At 50.4% G+C, this 20,532-nt stretch overlaps 1 protein-coding gene across 1 annotated transcript in view; it reads right to left on the bottom strand.

Moving 5' to 3' along the window:
- Window positions 1-20,532, bottom strand: part of DTX1 (deltex E3 ubiquitin ligase 1) — a 110,683-nt gene that overhangs the window by 32,783 nt on the left and 57,368 nt on the right. The window contains exon 2 of the mRNA XM_077834919.1: window positions 6,097-6,778. Within this exon, the coding sequence (XP_077691045.1) occupies window positions 6,097-6,778 (682 nt within the window). The remainder of the gene's footprint in view (window positions 1-6,096; window positions 6,779-20,532) is intronic.

Raw genomic sequence — 20,532 nt, 5'->3', positions numbered from 1 at the left:
TGGGCCAGATCCTCAGCTGATGTAAATCAGCAGCTCCACTGAGTTAACTTCCACTATAAAACATACATGTTTTTTCCTTGTCATGTGGTACCACACCTGTTGACAATGAGTTATTGGGGTGAGTTGACGAACGCTTTCTGCCCCCAGAAACCCCAGTGCCAGCACTGGACCAACTGCACCGGAGGGCTAATGTTCCCCAGGCTGACCATCCGAGTGCTGCGTCTCTCCAGCTCTGCAATTTTCCATCACATCCCTCCCACCTCCATGCTGAGAGGCTCCCAGTGGGGTATGAATATATACACAGCCAGCCCACTTACAGCCCCTGGGTGTTAGTGAGGCGGGGCTGGGGACTGGGGCTGCCTCACTCATGGCCTTGGATTAACTGGGGTTTTACAATTAATCCAATCGGGTTTATCTCCTGACATCATTTGACAGGTCTTTCCTGGGGACTGAAAAAAGACACTGGTTTGCCTGAGAGTGCCAGGGCCGACAAGCAGAACTAAGGAGGGAAGAAGGAAGAGAGAGAGAGAGAGACACCTCTGGAATGGGAAGATCTCAGATACCAAGGTAATGAGAGGAAGTGGAAGGAAAAGAGAGTCCCCAGAGGGCGAGGAATGCAAGAGGCTGCTAAGTGAATGCTGCAGAATTAAAGGGAAGCCAAGGCAGCAAGGCCTGCTCAGAGGGACCACACAGGAGCAGAACACAGTGCCTGTAAGATTGGCCTAGGGGAATATTCACCTGGCAGGCCTGCTGAGGATCTAATTTAGACTCATCTGCAGCTCCCTCATCCCCTGTTTTTACAACTGTGACACACCCAGGGGGCTAGGTCCTCAGCTGTGTAAATCAGCATCGTTCCACTGACTTCAGTGAAGTTCTACCAATTGACATCAGCTGAGGAGCTGGCCCTCTCTGTTTAATTCATAGGGGGAAGGCCAGGAAAGAGCCTCTAGTTAGATATAACTATGTAGAAAGCTCCTTACATTGGGAAAAGTTGTCCCCAGGGCATCCGCATTGCCTTCAGTGAACTTTCCTGGGGTACCCAAGAGCAGAATGTGCCCCACAGTCTCGGAGTTGCATAATCCCAACTATACATATAAAATGATGGGGTCTAAATTAGCTGTTACCACTTGGAGTCATTGTGGATAGTTCTCTGAAAACATCCACTCAATGTGCAGCGGCCGTCAAAAAAGCCAACAGAATGTTGGGAATCATTAAGAAAGGGATAGATAATAGGACACAAAATATTATGTTGCCTCCATATAAATCCATGCTATGCCCACATCTTGAATACTGTGTTAAGATGTGGTCACCCCATCTCAAAGAAGATATATTGGAATTGGAAAAGGTTCAGAAAAGGGCAACAAAAATTATTAGGGGTATGGAACGGCTTCTGTATGAGGAGAGATTAATAAGACTGGGACTTTTCAGCTTGGAATAGAGATGGCTAAGCGGGGATATGATTGAGGTCTATAAAGTCATGACTTGTGTAGAGAAAGTAAATAAGGAAGTGTTGTTTACTCCTTCTCATAACACAAGAACTAGGGGTCACCAAATGAAATGAATAGGCAGCAGGTTTAAAACAAATAAAAGGAAGTATTTCTTCACACAACGCACAGTCAACCTGTGGAACTCCTTGTCAGAGGATGTTGTGAAGGCCGAGACCATAACAGGGTTCAAAAAAGAACTAGATAAATTCATGGAGGATAGGTCCATCAATGGCTATTAGCCAGGATGGACAGGGATGGTGTCCCTAGCCTCTGTTTGCCAGAAGCTGGGAATGGGTGACAGGGGATGGATCACTTGATGACGACCTGTTCTGTTCATTACCTCTGGGGCACCTGGCATTGGCCACTGTCGGAAGACAGGATACTGGGCTGGATGAACCCTTGGTCTGACCCAGTAGGACCATTCTTATGTTCTTATGGGGATAGGCTGGTGGTGACAGGGCTTCGAGGGGTCTCAGAGAATTGCCCGGTTCATCGCTGACAGAGGCTACAAGAGTCAAACTAAGATAGCTTGTTTCAATACATTTCTCAGGCTGATCGGAGAAGGGCTAGGGGGTGGCTCAGTGTCCAAAGCAGAGGAGGTAGCAAGGGGGATAGCTGAAAAGCAGTGGAGGTGAAAGTTGTGTCTGAGTCAGTCTAACTCTGCTTTCGCTAGGCTTTACTGTGGGGCAGTTCTAGGGTCTGTGCGATCCAGCGGGTCAGACTAGCTGATCGCAATGGTTCCGGGATGAATGTGCCAACCCGGCTGACTGCCTATTGTGTGGGTTATGGGCCAGCTCCTCAGCTGGTGGGACTCAGCATAGCTCCATTATTTCAACAGATCTGGGACAAGTTACATGAGTTGAGCATCTGACCCTAGCTAGCAAAGATATTTCTCAGGCATCTACCAGCCTGGCATCTAAGCACAGATATTGACTAGGGACAGACCCAGAATAGTGACGAAGCCCAGTCTAACATGAAGAATAATAATTCCTAGCTTTTTATAGCACCTTTCATTCATAGATCTCAAAGCACTCTACAAAGAAGGTCAGTGTTATTTACAGATGGGGAAACTGAGGCTCAGAGTGGTGAAATCACTTGTTCGGGTCACCCAGCAGGCCAATGGCAGAGCCAGGAACAGAACCCAGGTCTCCCAGTCTAGTTGTCTACCCAGCCAAGTGAAGCTGATGCCTGATTGGCAATAACAGCACTACCCAACCCAAGATCTCTACAGTCTGATAACAAACTCAGATAGACCCACAGGATTCACTTCCAACCGGAAATGCACACAGAGCCATGCCCCTGCATCTCCAGCATGTATCATGGTATGGTTGCAAGTAGCATCAGACCCTGAGAAGAACAGGGGTAGTCCCTGCTGGGCTCTGCAAGCCCACTGGAAGCACTTATTGGACTTGGCTGCATCGCTCCTCCCAGCACAGAGTCCCCTCGCACACCACATCAAAGCTCTGGACTATTTTGACTGGGTCTACAGCCTTGGGCAAGGCACCCCACTCTGAGCCTTGTGGATAGCGTTACTGGGGCTCCCTCTCCGCATCCCTCCTCTCCATCCATTCATCCCTCCCACATCCCTCCCTTCCACTCCTCCATCCCCAACCTTCTCCTCCATCCATCTCCCCCCTCCATCCATCCATCCCTCCCTCCCTCCACCCCCATCCCTATGCCTCTTCTCCCTCCATCCCTCCCACATCCCTCCTCTCCATCCCTCCCTCCCTCCATCCCCATCCCTCTACATCCCTTCCTTCCATCCCCATACCTCCCCTTTATCCATCCCCTCCATCCTTCCTTCCCCACCCCTGCCCTCCATCCCCATACCTTCCCTCTATCCATCCATCCATCCCCATCCCCCCTCCATCTCTCCCTTCCCATCCCTCTCCTCCTTTCCCATCTCTCCCCTCCATCCATCACCTCTGTCATAAATATAAAGGGAAGGGTAACCACCTTTCTGGATACAGTGCTATAAAATCCTGCCTGGCCAGAGGCAAAACCCTTTCACCTCTAAAGGGTTAAGAAGCTAAGGTAACGCCGCTGGCACCTGGCCCAAAATGACCAATGAGGGGACGAGATACTTTCAAATCTGGAGTGGGGGGGACAAAGGGTTTGTCTGTCTGTGCGATGCTTTTGCCGGGAACAGATCAGAAATGCAGCCTTCCAACTCCTGTTAAGTTAGTAAGTAATCTAGTTAGAAATGCATTCAATTTCCTTTTGTTTAAAGGCTGGTAAAATAAGCTGTGCTGGATGGAATGTATATTCCTGTTTTTGTTTCTTTTTGTAACTTAAGGTTTTGCCTAGAGGGATTCTCTATGTTTTGAATCTGATTACCCTGTAAGGTATTTACCATCCTGATTTTACAGAGGTGATTCTTTTACCTTTTCTTTAATTAAAATTCTTCTTTTAAGAACCTGATTGATTTTTCATTGCTCTTAAGATCCAAGGGTTTGGGTCTGTGTTCACCTGTACAAATTGGTGAGGATTCTTATCAAGCCTTCCCCAGAAAAGGGGGTGTAGGGCTTGGGGGGATATTTTGGGGAAAGACGTCTCCAAGTGAGCTCTTTCCCTGTTCTTTGTTTAACACGCTTGGAGGTGGCAGCATACTGTTCAAGGCCAAGGCAAAGTTTGTACCTTGGGGAAGTTTTTAACCTAAGCTGGTAAGAATAAGCTTAGGGGGTCTTTCATGCGGGTACCCACATCTGTACCCTAGAGTTCAGAGTGGGGAAGGAACCTTGACAATCTCTATCCCTCCGTCCCCACTCTCCATCCCTCCTTCCCATCCACGCACTCTATCCATCTGTCTATATAGTTATGGTCCATTGAGCCTCTGGGAGTTCGATGGACCCTAGCACTGGAAATTAAGGATGCACTAAATCAGATCAGGTGAGGGGGACAAGGGATGGAGGAGGAAGGAGGCTGGGAGAGTGAGAGCGAGCAAGCAGGAGTGGACACTTAGCAATTCCGGGAGAATCCCCTTGTGTTTACAACCCACTGTACCTGGGCCCGGGTGCCACAGCAACAAGACCACACAACTTTCAGTGCACAGAGCCGACCCCTCAGCCAGCTCAAACCCCAGTGACAGTCAGACACCCCCACCCCCTGGCTCTTCAGCTCTGCATGGTGGCTCTGGGGTGGGTGGTTGCAAGGCCCAGGCTTTGCAAGGCCGCACGGCAAGGCACTGCATGGCACCTGACATCCTCCTGGGAACAACGGCCCTTTCTGTCTCCACTTGGCCCAGACCTGCACCTGCCAGTTCAGGGCTGCTTAGAAATACCAACTGCTCTCTCCAGCATCCTGTCCCTGTTCTCACCGGCCACCGGCTCTGGCCGCGTCTGTGGTCAGTGCTCCCTGTGGCTGGCCATGTGGGGCTGCCCACCCTGCAGAGATGGGACAAGCTGCTGGGCTGGAGCTGATCTGCAGTGATCCCTTTGACTGAGCTAATGGGGCCCAGGAGGGACCCCAGGCAGTCCAGTTAGGCACAGGATGGTTACCAGGCCCACGGGCTGAGGAGTTAGAGAGTAGTTCCAAAGGAGGGCGGCTTCCTCCACCCAGACCGGGGCTGTGTATGTTACTGGGTGGGGAAGTAGGACATGGAGGAGAGGGGAACAGACAGATCTTGATGGTGCCAGGGTGACTTCCGCTAGGTTATACTTTTGTCAGGTTCCAGGACTGCCCACCACACCCAGCTCTTCCCTTCCCTTCCCACCCTGGCGCCAGCCACCCTGGCCCTCCTCTTGCTGTGGAGAGCCATCCCATGAATTCTTTCTGGCTTTCCCCACCGGAAGTAGGGGAGGCGTGCAGCACCACATGCTGCACGGAGCTGCGGAGCTAGTCAGGAATGTCGGGCTCTCTGACAATGAACACACCCAAAGAACAATGCAGAGCCCCCTCCAGGGAAATACCAAGTGACACAGGCCCCTCTTTGGACAGGATGGAAGCCTGGAGAAGGGTGACACGTGATCATATAGAACAGTGTCTGCACAAATCCTCAGTCATGGACATGGAACTGCTCTCTCAATCTATTTGCTCTGTAATGCTCCTAGCCCAGAAGTCCCGCGTCACCTTCGGGACTGGCTGGGTTACCCCCACAGCAGGGCTAGATGCCATCAGCGGAGCAAAGGAGGGCTATCAAGATTGACAGAACATGGAAACTGAATCCCACTAAGGAGGGGCGTTCCTCCCAGGCCAGGGTTAGACCCCGCCAGCCCAGGAGCATAGCGGACAGCAGGCATTCGGTTCTCCTCTCACTCACACTGGCTTAACCCCAGTGTTACGCACCTGACTTCAGTGAAGTCACTCCTGATTTACCCAGGTGTAAGAGAGAAGAGAATAAGGCCCCATGTTTGAAAGAACAGAAACTGAATTCCATCATCTACTCAGGAGGGTGCGTCTGCTCCAGATGAGAGCTGAGGGTCTCTGAGTGCAACGGGGAGGAGGATGCCAAACTACATAAACATGCAGGCCATATATCACCATAGGCATTATGGTTGAGGGGCACTGGACCATTTTAACAGCCCTATAATGTGACCTGGCTCCACATCTGCCCTCCAGCAGCTACCCCCACTTCCTCGCCACTGAACCCACAGGAGGTATGGATCCTTACCCTGGTGGGATGGAGGCCCTGGTACTCAGGATTGCAACCCGCTGCGTGCCAGGCCTGTTCAGGTTGTTCTGCCCAGGAAGCTGGGTGCCAGTGGGAGCGCTCTGACTTCGGGAGAAGGTGGCCACTTGCGTGCCGCTAGGGGAGCGGGCCTGTTCCGTTTTAGCTGCCCCCCCGGTTGTCATGGTGCCCGCAGACCACAGTGCTGTGCCGTTGAAAGTGTTGCTCTGCCTAACAGCCAGAGTCCCATTGCTGTTACCCACATACACCTTCCTCCGCTGCGAGGCCAGGATGGCATTGGAGGCTGCCCTGGTGCTGTTGACCAGCAGGCACTGCTGGCAGGAACATGGCTGCCCGGAGTTGGTGCCCACAGGCCAGGACTGGGACTTGGGGATGGAGCCCATGGTGAGTGGGTACGCCAGATCCATGCGGCGCCGGAGTCGGCGCTTCCGCTGTGTCTGCCGGTTCATCTGCGACATGCTATTGAAGTAGATCAGGTAGCAGAAGCCCAGAGAGGAGAGGTCCAGCCACGGGTGCTGCTTCTCATAGGCATTCTGGATGGTGATGCAAATATCCATGTCATAGGGGGTCCAGGAGTTGTTGTCATTCTCCCACTCCCACACGATCCCCTTGCCAGGAGCCGAGGAGGGGTCATAGAAGTTCCTCCTCACTGGACGCATGGTCCCTGGGGGAAAGAAGAACACAGAAAAGGGATGCTGAGCTTCCTCTCCATGGGTCAGACACACTAGCTCGTGTGAGGAATGGAGCCCTCCGAGGTGAGCCTGGCCGATCCAGGTCAGGCTGGGAGACCTCTCCAGGTGAGATAAGATTTCACACACTGGGATGGTCCTTCAAGCCCTAGCTTTCCTAATACCTGAGCAGAGCTTGTTCCCAGCTATCACCCTGGGCTTTTTACACCCATCAGGGCCAGATCCTCAGCTGGTGTAAATCAGCACTGACTTCAATGTAGCAATGCCAATTTACTCCCACTGAGATTCTGGCCCTCTATAATTATTGGAAGCAAAACCCACTTATATTATTACAGACACATATACCCTGAGCCCGATTCGCCTTTCGCCCTGGGATAGGCAATGGGGTTACCCTGGCTTTACTCCAGTGTAAGGGAGAGGAGCATTAGAGCCACAGACCCTGCTTTGCTTAAAAAGATGGGGCTGAGTAGCCACTACCTTCCAAGCTGATGCCAGGGTAATTCCACTGGAACCCACAGAGTTGCACTTTAGTAACAGAGCAGCAATCAGCCCCCGTTATTTAGCACCTGGGCACCAAGGTCAGCACAGTGGGGCTTAGCCCTGAGTTGGAGGGGCCATTCAATGCTTGGTTCAGCCTGCCAACCAGGAGCCAGTTAGTGTTAACTAGTGACAATGGGTTTTGTGGGTTCAACACCTGAGCCTTAGGAAATGGTCTGAACAAATTCATTCCACACAAGCTATGGAACACCAACATTTTGACTCAGATAGAGTTGGTGACCTACCTGTGAAAGGTTCCATTTCCCCGTTACCAACCGCACAAGCCACAGTAGGCCCCCACATATTGCACAAGCCATTGGCCATGGAGTCGGGAGTGAGAACAACACTGGGGCCACAGCTCCATCACTTTTTGGCTGGGCCAAACCTGAGCATTGCTGTGACCCCGAGAGCCAGGTTCCAACACGATCAAAAAATTTACATCTTGTTTCTAGTCTGAATTTGTCTAGCTTCAACTTCTAGCCATTGGATCATTTTCAACCATTCTCTACTAGATTGGTGGGCCCATTGTTAAATATTTGTTTCCCATGTAGGTACTTATAGACTGTAATCAAGTCAGCCCCTAACCTTCTCTTTGGGTATATCTACACTGCAATAAAAGACCCATGGCATGGCCACAACTGGCCCAGGTCAGCTCACTTGGGCTTGTGGGGCTCCAGCTGCAGGGCTAACAACTGCAGTGTAGATGTTGGGGTTTCGTCTGGAGCCCGGCCTCTGAAACCCCATGAGTGCGGAGGGTCTCAGAGGCCAGGCTTTTCCCTGACCCTTCGCCAATTTATCAACATCCGTCTTGAACTGTGGGCACCAGAACTGGACACAGGATTCCAGCAGTGGTCACACCAGTGCCAAATACAAGGGTGCTCCTACTTGAGATGCCCTGTTTATACATTCCAGGACTATGTTGGCTTTTGGTCAGTGTCGCACCCAGAGCTCACATTCAGCTGATTGTTCACCATGACCCCCAAATCTGTTTTAGAGTCATTGCAACCCAGGATAGAGTCCCCCATCTGGTAAGTACAGCTGACATTCTTTGTTCCTAGGTGTATATATTTACACAGAGCCGTATTAAAACACATACTGTTGGCTTGCACTGTTTACCAAGAAATCCAGATCGCTCTGAATCAATGACCTGTCCTCTTCATTATTTTCCGCCCCCTCAATTTTTGTGTCATCTGCAAACTTTATCAGCTGATTTTGTGTTTTCTTCCAAGTAACTGATAAAAAGGTTAAATAGCAAAGGCCAAGAACTGAGCCCTGTGGGACTCCACTGGAAACAGACCTGCTTGATGACGACTGCCCGTTTACAATTACACTTACCATCAACTCAGGGGACAGTGGAAACACCTTTAGCCACAGAATCTTTGTCAGCCTGGCCTGGCCTAGCAGAACTTAATACCCTTCCCAGAGTGCAGTTTGTAGGCAGCAGCAAAGGATTCTACGGGTACGTCTACAGTACAAAATTATTTCAAAATTATTCTATTCAAATTTTCGGAAGCTATTTTATACATTCGGTCTTGTGTGTCCCCACTAAAGCGCATGAATTCGGCGGAGTGTGTCCACAGTACTGAGGCTAGCATTGAATGTCAGAGCAGTGCACTGTGGGTAGCTATCCCACAGTCCCCGCCGCCCATTGGAATTCTGGGTTAAGCTCCCAGTGCATGACAGGGCAAAAAAATTCTTGCGGGTGTTTCTGGGTGTGTGTCGTCAGTCGCTCCTTCCTCCATGAAAGCTATGGCAGACAATCGTTTCGTGCCTGTCAAGGTTCCTTCCCCACTCTGAACGCTAGGGTACAGATGTGGGGACCTGCATGAAAACCTCCTAAGCTTACTTTTACCAGCTTAGATTAAAACTTCCCCAAGGTACAAACTATTTTACCCTTTGCCCTTGGACTTTCGCTGCCACCACCAAACGTCTAACACTGGTATTATTATTATTAGGAAAGAGTTAGTTTGGAAACATCTTTTCCCCAAAAATCCTCCCAAACCCTTGGATCTTAAGAACAATGAAAAAGCATTCAGTTTCTTAAAAGAAGAATTTTAATAGAAGAAAAAGTAAAAAGAATCACCTCTGTAAAATCAGGATGATAAATACCTTACAGGGTAATTAGATTCAAAACATAGAGAATCCCTCTAGGCAAAACCTTAAGTTACAAAAAGACACAAAATCAGGAATATACATTCCATTCAGCACAGCTTATTTTCTCAGCCATTTAAAGAAATCAGAATCTAACGCATATCTAGCTAGATTACTTACTCAGTTTCCAAGACTCCATTCCTGTTCTGTCCCCAGCAAAAGCATCATACAGACAGACCCAGACCCTTTGTTTCTCCCGCCTCCAGCTTTGAAAGTATCTTGTCTCCTCATTGGTCACTGTGGTCAGGTGCCAGCGAGGTTATCCTAGCTTCTTAAGCCTTTTCAGGTGAAAGGGTTTTTCCTCTGGCCAGGAGGGATTTTAAAGGTGTTTACCCTTCCCTTTATATTTATGACAGTGCCTTTTTGGCATGCAGACGCCATACTGCTTTCAGCAGATGGTGCAGTATGGTGCACCGCTTCTCTCTTGGTACTATGAATTCACCTCGCATTTCCTCTTGTCTTTCTACGTAATCCCTATAAGTATCTACTCTTTCTCTTCCTCACTGACCACTTCCGCTGCCAACTCTGCTCTCCTGCTCTTGGCATGCTACCGAGCTTCTCCATGTTGTCTGTCCTGGGCTCCCGCCTCTGTGAAAGCTACAGAAGACAACCATTTCCCGCCTTTTTTTGGCTATCGTGAACTGAACAGCACCTCTTCCATTGCCACTCTGCTCTCCTATGTTTCGCGCCCTTTTTCCAGGATTACCCATGCAGGTGCCATAGCGCGGCAAGCATGGAGCCCACTCAGATCTCTGCTGCAATTTTGACCATTGTAAATACCTCGCGCATTATCCAGCAGTGTGTGCAGTACCTACAAAACCGGGCGAGGAAGCGATGACAGTGCGATTACTATACTGATGAGGACATGGACACAGACGTTCCTAGAAGCACGGCATGTGGCGATTGGGAGATCATGGTGGCGTTGGGCCAGGTTCATGCCATGGAACGCCAATTCTGGGCCTGGGAAACAAGCACAGACTGGTGGGACAGCATAGTGTTGCAGGTATGGGATGATTCCCAGTGGCTGCGAAACTCTCATATACGTAGGGCCACTTTCATGGAACTTTGTGACTTGCTGTCCCCTTCCCTGAAGTGCAAAGACACCAAAATGAGAGCAGCCATCACAGCTGAGAAGTGAGTGGCCATAGCCCTGTGGAAGTTTGCAATGCCCGACAGCTACCGGTCAGTCGGGAATCAGTTTGGGGTGGGCAAATCTACTGTGGGGGCTGCTGTGCTGCAAGAAGCCAACGCAATCATTGACCAGCTGCTATCAAGTGTAGTGACTTTGGGAAATGTGCAGACCATTGTGGATGGCCTTAATGCACTGGGGTTCCCTAACTGTGGCAGGGCGATAAACGGAACGCATATCCCTATCTTGGCCCCGGAACACCAGGGCGGCCAGTACATAAACCACAAGGGGTACTTTTCCATGGTGCTGCAAGCACTGGTGGATCACAAGGGATGTTTCACCAACATCAACATGGGATGGCCGGGAAAGGTGCATGACGCTCGCACCTTCCGGAACTCTGGTCTGTTTGATCCCAGACCAGAAAATTACTGTTGGGGATGTTGAAATGCCTATAGTTATCCTCGGGGACCCAGCCTACCCCTTAACGCCATGGCTCATGAAGCTGTACACAAGCACCCTGGACAGTAGTAAGGAGCAGTTCGACTACAGGCTGAGCCAGTGCAGAATGTGCTTTTGGATATTTGAAAGCGCGCTGGCGCAGTTTACTGACTCGGTTACATCTCAGCATAACCAATATTCCAATTGTAATTGCTGCTTGTTGTGTGCTCCACAATATCTGTGAGAGTAAGGGGGAGACGTTTAGGGCAGGGTGGGAGGTTGAGACAACTCGCCTGGCAGCCAATTTCGCACAGCCAGACAACAGGGCGATTAGAAGAGTGCAGCAGGGTGTGCTGCTGCACATCAGAGAAGCTTTGAAAGCCAGTTTCATGACTGGCCAGGGTACGGTGTGACAGTTTGTTTCTCTTGAAGTTACCCGCCCCCTATATATATATGAAAGGAAATAAAGTCACAATTGTTGAAAAAACGTTCTTTATTATTTGTTGCACATCACATTGAGAGAAATCAGAAGGTAGATCAGGGGAGGAGGGGGGGGTATTCGGTTAGGGGGGTGGAGGAGAAAGGAAGGACAAGTCCAGAAACCAAATCAAAATTTCAGATATGCCAGCTTTCCGCTCCTTGTGCAATCCTCTGGGGTTGAGTGTGTGGGTCCCTGTAGCCATCCCCCCCCGCACATGTTCTTGGGTGTCTGGGTGAGGAGGCTATGGAACTTGGGGAGGAGGGAGGGCAGTTATACAGGGGCTGCAGCGGCAGTCTGTGGTCTTGCTGCCTTTCCCGCATTAGATCCACCATACAGTGGAGCATTTCAGTTTGCTCCTCCATGAGCTTGACCATAGCATCCTGCCTGCTCTCATCGCATGCGTCCCTCCTCTCTTTGTATTCATGTAATGCTTTATGGGACTCCGCAATTGTTTGCCTCCACGCATTCAGCTGGGCCCTATCAGTGTGGGAGGACTGCATGAGCTCAGTAAACATGTCGTCCCGAGTTTGTTTTTTCCACCTTCTAATCTGGACCAGCCTCTGGGACGGAGTAGATAGGGACCGCGTTGAAACATCTGCACCTGTGGGAGGAGAAAGAGGGAGGGTCGTATTTTAAAAGATACATTTTAGAGAGCAAAGGGGGCACTCTTTCTCAGTGAAACAGGCAATTCACAGTACGCAGCACATGTTCTTTCTGTACAAGGTCACATCTTGCCTCTTATACTGAAGTGCCTGCCACTCTGGTGTGAGTAAGCCACCACACGCGGCCAGGCAACAGAATTCAGCTTGCAGGCAGCCGTGGTAAGCCCTAGGGGCATGCGGGGTTCTGCTTCTTCTGCATTCATTTCAATGATTTCAAACTGCCGGGTCCCCTTTCCCATAGCAAGCAAAGCCTGGTGGATTTGCCATATAAAAGGAGGGCCTGCAGGCTCTCTGGGATGATCGCTTCATACAACACACATCCCCGCACCCACCACGTGGCTGTGATGAGGCTCTGAGCAGGGATGAGCTCTTTAAACTAAACACCAACAGCCCAGCGTGGCTGGGTTTCCCCCCACCCCCCCACCGCGTGGCTCCGATCAGGATCTCACTCACCAGAAGTGCCTTCTCCAGGTTCATGGTCCGGGAGCCCGCCTTGGGAGTGGGGGAGGCTGTTGGCTCCAGCGTTAAGACTAGTTCCTGGCTAGGGGGGAAAACAGATTCCCCACTTGCCGCCTGTGCACTGTCATCGTCGTCCTTCTCCTCTTCGTCCTCCAATAACTCATCCTCCTCGCTCCATGCAACTCCCCCCTTGCAGGTGTCCACGGACTGTGGTGGGGTAGTGGTGGCGTCACCCCCCATAATTGCATGCAGCTCATGGTAGAAGCGGCATGTATGGGGCTGTAACCCAGAGCGCCCGTTCGCCTCCCTGGCTTTTTGGTACGCCTGAGCTTGCCTGAGCTCCTTGATTTTTGTACGACACTGCTCTGTGTCCCTGGAGTAGGCTCTTTCCATCATGGCCCTGGAGACTTGAGCGTACGTATTCGCGTTTCTTTTTTTGGAACGTAGTTCTGCCACAACAGATTCATCTCCCCAGCATGAGATCCAGTACCTCCTGTTCGGACCATGCTGGAGCTCGTCTGCAAATCCGGGACTGTGTGGTCTCTTGTGATGGTGGACTAGGCTAGGCAGCAGTTCTGGAGAAAAGGACCTAGGGGTTACAGTGGACAAGAAGCTGGATATGAGTCAACAGTGTGCCCTTGTTGCCAAGAAGGCCAATGGCATTTTGGGATGTATATGTAGGGGCATTGCCAGCAGATCGAGGGATGTGATCATTCCTCTCTATTTGACATTAGTGAGGCCTCATCTGGAGTACTGTGTCCAGCTTTGGGCCCCACACTACAAGAAGGATGTGGAAAAATTGGAGAGAGTCCAGTGGAGGGCAACAAAAATGATTAGGGGACTGGAACACATGAGTTACGAGGAGAGGCTGAGGGAACTGGGATTGTTTAGTCTGCAGAAGAGAAGAATGAGGGGGGATTTGATAGCTGCTTTCAACTGGGTTCCAAAGAGGATGGATCTAGACTGTTCTCAGTGGTAGCAGATGACAGAACAAGGAGTAATGGTCTCAAGTTGCAGTGGGGGAGGTTTAGGTTGGATATTAGGAAACACTTTTTCACTAGGAGGGTGGTGAAGCACTAGAATGCGTTACCTAGGGAGGTGGTGGAATCTCCTTCCTTGGAAGTTTTTAAGGTCAGGCTTGACAAAGCCCTGGCTGGGATGATTTAGTTGGGGATTGGTCCTGCTTTGAGCAGGGCATTGTACTAGATGACCTCCTGAGGTCCCTTCCAACCCTGATATTCTATGATTCAAGGGCTTGGCAGGAAGAGGTCTGTTTGTTGACCATCACTACGGCTTCCATTCGCACAGTTGCTCTCCCATTCACACGCTGACTAAGCCCAGTTTGCTTAGCTTGCAAGCAGAGAGCCTGCTGCCCAAAGTGGCAAGGCCAGTTCTTTTGGCACCCTGGAAGAACATTCTTTGAAGCCAGAAGCACCTATGGCAGCATGCTGAGTTTTGCTTCCTATTCTACCAGCTGCTGGGGTGGCTTGGTTTGGGAGTCAGCACCACGGGCCCAGGACTGCACTACAATCTTTTGCCCCCTCAGCAATGTCATTGAGGGGGGTGATTTTTGGCATCATTTCTATACCAGCAAAAGCCCTAGTGTAGACATGGCTACAACGGTAGAAAAGGCCTTGGTCCATTACAGCTTATTTTGCTCAGGGAAGCGGAACAACTCTTGCCAGTAAAAGCAGCATCCATGCTAGGAGGGTTTGCGGGACAGCTATACTGGGATAAGAGCACCAGAGCCTCGGCTCAAGCCTGAGCGTCCCTTCAGCTTTCAACCCATTACACTCTCTCTTCTAGGCCTTGCATCATGAGCCTATAGCGAGGAAGGGTGGTTCAAGGCTACATCACAAGCCTCAGGTCCCTGTGTGTAAAAATGGAGCTAACACAAGGCTGTTGGGAAATGTAAATGTACTAACAAGATGACAGTGACGGGAGACTGCCAAATTGGTGCCAATGCCCCTTCCCCAGGGCCTGGGCTAAACCCACCCCAGTCCTTCCCCAGAGGAGCACTGAAATAGTCACATCTCTCGCTCGTAAGCAATGGGGGCCAGCTTTCAACCTAGAAGTGAGAGGTACAAGAGTATAGCCAGCTGCCAGCCTCCTGAACAAGGTGTTTCCCAGACACACAGTTTGTTAAATCTTCTTCTTGGCTCTGGTGTAGCTGTAACTTTGGCAATTTGTTTGCCTTTAAAAGAAAGTGCCAGCTTGCTTTGAAACAATAATAAAAATCTGCTCCATAAGCAAATGTTATTAAAAGTAAAGCAATCTCCCAGCTCCAGCCCCTCCACCCCAGCCTGCACAAATGGCATCAGGGCAGTGGAACAGGAGCACGCTGTAAAATATCCCTGTTTTCTTTCTTGTCAGTAGACCCCAAGCAGAATCACTGAGCTACTTTCTGATCTGTTACACTGAGGTAAATCGGGAGTAACATGGCCTTTACTGGATCAGGTCCTCACTACGCCACACCTCTGCTTGGTGCAGCTGAGGTGGGGAGAGAGGATAAAAGGGGCTTCAACACAGTTCTGCTCCCCATGATCCCTAGAGCTGCTCGGAGGAAGCACAGCCCCCAATGCAACCTAGAGCAGCCTCAGGGCTGTTCTAAGTTCTACCAACCAAGGGGTTGTTGGGATTGCTGGAGGACAAGCCATACACACCCTATCCTGTGGGCTGTGAAGGTGGGTGGTGTAGGCCCCCGGATAGCCCCGGTTACACCAGCTTCCCAGTTCCTTTGCATTCTGTAGCGGCACAGCACGCTGGAGCAGGGTTCAGGATTTCAGATCTCAGTTACAATGGTGTAAATCCACAGTAACTCCATTGGGCCAGACTCTGCTGACATGTAAACCCTAGTAAATCTGGAGTAACTCTTGCCAGATTCTGATCCCAATTCATCATCTTCATGGCAAAACCCAGAAGGATGTGGTCTCCTTGCAAGTTGAGCACACCCCAGACTGATCTCTGGCAAGCAGCCTACAGTGGTCTGGTTGTATATTCAGTTTATGTCCACCATTGGGAAATGTTCTCAAGCCATTGAAGCTTTTGACACCCACATGATTGCCAGCCATATAGCAGCATTCCTTGGTATATACACTTGGAAATTCATTTGTCTGCCATTCTAACATGTCCATGCCAAGAAAGCCACTGAAAGCACCACTTTTTGAGAAAATGTCTGAATTTCATATGCCGTGAGTGGCCCCTTTTTTTTTTTTTTTAACAGGCTTCCCCCAGGCCTTTGATTCAGTGCATTGAGTGAGTTTGTGGGATCTGATGAGGCGTTTTGGCCAGTGTCATTGATAGAAGTGCTCAATAGTGGAACAGAAAGCTGCGTTTGCTTCAGTGGCAGACACATGGCCTGGTTTCCTCTCTCCACAGGTGTTCAGCAAGGCTGTATTCTGTCACCATCGTTGTTCAGGATTTGCACTGATTAGCTAATGGATAAAGGCAGCTGGCTTTATGGCTGCTGGCATTGGGCTGAACGCCATTCTGCTTTGAGATCTCGAATCTCTGCAGCTAATGGCCAAGCTGGTGGGGCAAGAAGCAGCGTGCATTGGTCTGGTTATTAATCCGGACAAAATGGAGTCTCTGGCCACTACCATTAAGCAGCCTCAGGTTCCAGATTACAGCCAGCTCAGTGTTAACCAGTCCAGACAGGACAGCAAGCAGATGGCAACTGTCCAATATTTGGGAGATGCTTGAGAGGTGTGGTTGCCCCTACATCAGCAGACACTGCTACAGTTGGGCCCTTCCAAGGCCTCGGTGGGGATGTGGGAACATCAAGCTTGCTACAAAGCTGTGGATCTAGAGAACCACAGTTATACAACTCCGATCCCAATTACTGAATAATGCCGATGGGCCAGACTGTGCTCTCAGCAACGCAGGAGTAAAATGTGTTGGCTTCACAGGGTCAGATTTCCATCAGATGGTGGGAAAGTCTCAGGAACCCCTGGATGGCAGTGTGACGATGCTGGTGTAACTGAGTGCAGAATTCGGCCTGGAGTCTCTGCTCTGAACTGGAACTTTCCCCTTTTCCTGCTGTTGTGCAGGATCCAAAGGACACTGTGGCTAGCAAGCTGAGGGGGGGGGGTGCGCTCATGCAGGCAGCTGAGACCTCCAGTGGAATCTGCTAAGGGCTGGTTGGAGATGTGGAATGGGAAGTGAGTGAAGAGGCAGGATGACACCATTGGGGAAGAGCCCGACAGAGGGTGGAGGTCACCTCCTCCTCAGTGCCTGAACAAATCCACAGAGGAAGAGCCCCAAGCACACCGGGCTGTCACAAGACTTCCTGCCCTTCTGAGGGGAAAACAGCGACTGGATCGGACAGGCTGGATGGCCTCAAAACCGAGCAATGTGACTGGAGCCCAGTCTAAAGGGAATAGCTATTGGGGAGCAGCACGTGTGTGGGGAGAGGTTGATAGGAGAGGCTAGAACTGAACCAGTTGTAACCAGCTCCTGGCATAGGTGACTCTAAGTAAGTTAGTGTCAGCACACATGGTTGGTGCTCAGATCTGAGCCGCACACCCCCTGTGAGAGCCCTAGGCTAGCAGGTGGATGTTATCCTGAGCCAGCTTGGCAGGCACTGACAGGACCTCCTGACTGCTCCTTTGTGGCCGGTTCGGTTGGTCCTGCTGCCCATGATCAGCACGGTGACACCCCAGTGGGCAGACCTTCGCTCCTGTGCAGAGCAGGTAACCTGGCAGCATTTGCACACCCACTTTTGCCCAGATATAAATGACTCCACAAGGGGAGAGACAATGGAGAATCAGGCCCTTTAACTGCACAGGTTTTCCCACAAGGCAAGGTAGCATGCTGGGTGGGACTCACCAACTCTACTTAGAATCATAGACTATCAGAGTTGGAAGGGACCTCAGGAGGTCATCTAGTCCAACCCCCTGCTCAAAGCAGGACCAACCCCCAACTAAATCATCCCAGCCAGGGCTTTGTCAAGCCAGGCCTTAAAAATCTCAAAGGAAGGAGATTCCACCACCTCCCTAGGTAACGCATTCCAGTGCTTCACCACCCTCCTAGTGAAATAGTTTTTCCAAATATCCAACCTAAACCTCCCCCACTGCAACTTGAGACCATTGCTCCTTGTTCTGTCATCTGCCACCACTGAGAACAACCTAGCTCCATCCTCTTTGGAACCCCCCTTCAGGTAGCTGAAAGCAGCTATCAAATCCCCCCTCACTCTTCTCTTCTGCAGACTGAACAAGCCCAGTTCCCTCAGCCTCTCCTCATAACTTATTTGCCCCAGACCCCTAATCATTTTTGTTGCCCTCTGCTGGAGTCTGTCCAATTTGTCCACATCCCTTCTGTAGTGGGGGGCCCAAAACTGGATGCAATACTCCAGGTTTGGCCTCACCAGTGCGGAATAGAGGGGCATAATCACTTCCCTCGATCTGCTGGCAATGCTCCTACTAATGCAGCCCAATATGCCATTGGCCTTCTTGGCAACAAGGGAACACTGTTGACTCATATCCAGCTTCTCATCCACTGTAACCCCTAGGTCCTTTTCTGCAGAACTGCCGCTTAGCCAGTGGGTCCCCAGCCTGTAGCAGTGCATGGCAGTCTTCTGTCCTAAGTGCAAGACTCTGCACTTGTCCTTGCTGAACCTCATCAGATTTCTTTTGGCCTAGTCCCCTGATTTGTCTAGGTCATTCCGGACCCTGTCCCTACCCTCCAGGGTGTCTACCTCTCCCCCCAGCGTAGTGTCATCCACGAACTTGCTGAGGATGCAATCCACACCACCTTCCAGATCATTAATGAAGATCTTGAACAAAACCGGACCCAGGACCAACCCCTGGGGCACTCCGCTTGATACTGGCTGCCAACTAGACATGGAGCCATTGATCACGACCCGTTGAGCCTGACGATCTAGCCAGCTTTCTATCCACCTTATCCCCCACGTTTGTGTGGTTAGAAATGCCAATGTGCAGATGTAGCGCGACCATGTGGGCTGTAGCCAGGCCTCAGGAGAATGTCACAACCAGAGCGTGGCTCTAACTACAAGGTCTAGGTGACCCGTGTTTTGGGGACTCTCAGCTCAGGATCCATTCCAGGGTGGCTGGCCGTTGCAGTTTTGTCGCCCCACATGAGGACTCCCTGTTGGTCAAGTCTGTTAGCCACATGCAAAGTGGCAGAGAAGGGGAGACTTGCTTCCTGGATAAGACTAGTTCTTGGCACTCCAGATCCAGGTTTACTTCAGTTTTGCCCCTCCACCAGAACAGCCTGCCCAGCCTTCGTGCATTCAGCACACAAAGAGGCTGGACTTGTGGCCTGGATGTTGCAAACTCAGTGCAGTGAGGAGGGTTTGTGCAGTGACAGCAGGAGCCCTAGGAGCCCTGTGCAAACTTGTATTTTGGTGCCCCCCCCTCCACACCATCACCCCTAACCCCCACGGGCTCCCTGGGCTTCTCATCTCCCCCACCCCCGCATCACCTCTGGGGCCCACTGCTTCCCTCTGTGTTTAATTTGTATTGAAAGAGGTACCAGAGCTCAGCCCTGGCAGGGCAGCCTGATACTGGCGGGTGCTGGCCGGGCACCCAGCTCTGAAGGCAATGCCACCGCCCACAGCACCGCAGACGTACGGGCGGCCTGGTATGTGGTGTGTTGCCACCCGTACATCTGCACTGCTGCTGTGGCTGGTGGTGCCTGGTGCTCGGCGTGTGGGTCAAGGCGGGTTTCGCGCCACCACACAGGAGCTGCACCTTGCCAGAGCCCCTGGCCCTCCTGCAGCCCTCTGGGCACTCCTGGCTCACTGGGGCGCCAGTTCAGATTTTGGGGCGTGGCGGGAAACTATAACTGTGATTCCAGGGTCTATGCGGGCACCCAAAAACTCTAGGGTTTTTTCCAGATAATAAATTAGGAATTAGCTGATGACAGGAGCACGGTATCTAATTGTTATATAAAGAAAGAAAATATATACAAACTCCAATTAAAGCCACACTTAAAGTTTATACGTACGTTTTGAACAATCAGGAGATAATACAGCGAGATATTCCCAATCCCAAACCTTGAGGTATCAGTTCTGGAGCTTTAACACAGATCTCAGAAACACACATTTGATACTTTGTACACTGTCTTTAGTAGAGTTAAAAATAAATAAAATCTGCTTAAAATCTGCTTACTTTCTCTAACAGACACACTCTGTGTTACTGCCATTATCTCCTCTATTTTAATCAATGGTTTTTCACGCCACTAAAAACATACTTAATTTTATCATACGTGATTCAGGGTTTTTTTCTCTTTTATTAAGAAAGGGAAATTATTTTTCTAATGATTTTGGCATTTATGTCTCCCGATCACAATCATGTACGTGACTCACTAATATTTGACTCCGCCATTGCTGTTGGTATCATAGTTGGAACGGCATTTGTTTTTATGCAAATCTTAAGTTATTTTATAGATATAAAAATACAATTTGAAAATAAGTGACCTTCCTCTGCCAGGGTCTAAAGTGATGTCTTTAGCTTAGGGTTTTTCAACGAGCACTGCTAAGATTAGTACGAGCTAAAGTCACATTCCAGGAGGATATGATTATTGGACTGTACCACGTTAAATAACGACTGACAAAGCACAATATGATAATAACAGTAACAATGATCATTACTCCAGCCAGGACAAGTTAGGCATTTTAGAACTCATTACTCAAAGAATTAAATTCACGCATAAGAGAGAGACAGAGTGTGTACGTGTGTGTGAGAGAGAGAGTGTGTGTGTGCACATGCTGGGGAAGTGTGAGACAGATACACTGTGTGTGTGAGAGTGAGAGAGACGAGGATGTGAGCGAGTGTGTGTGCGGGGGGAGTGCGGGAGAGACAGCGTGCTGCCCCTTTAAGCAGGGCGGCGCTCACCAGTCTGAAGGCTTGT

Source organism: Eretmochelys imbricata, chromosome 15, assembly GCF_965152235.1.
Source record: "Eretmochelys imbricata isolate rEreImb1 chromosome 15, rEreImb1.hap1, whole genome shotgun sequence".
In the NCBI taxonomy this organism is placed as follows: domain Eukaryota; kingdom Metazoa; phylum Chordata; order Testudines; family Cheloniidae; genus Eretmochelys; species Eretmochelys imbricata.
This window is presented reverse-complemented; position numbering and strand designations above follow the sequence as displayed.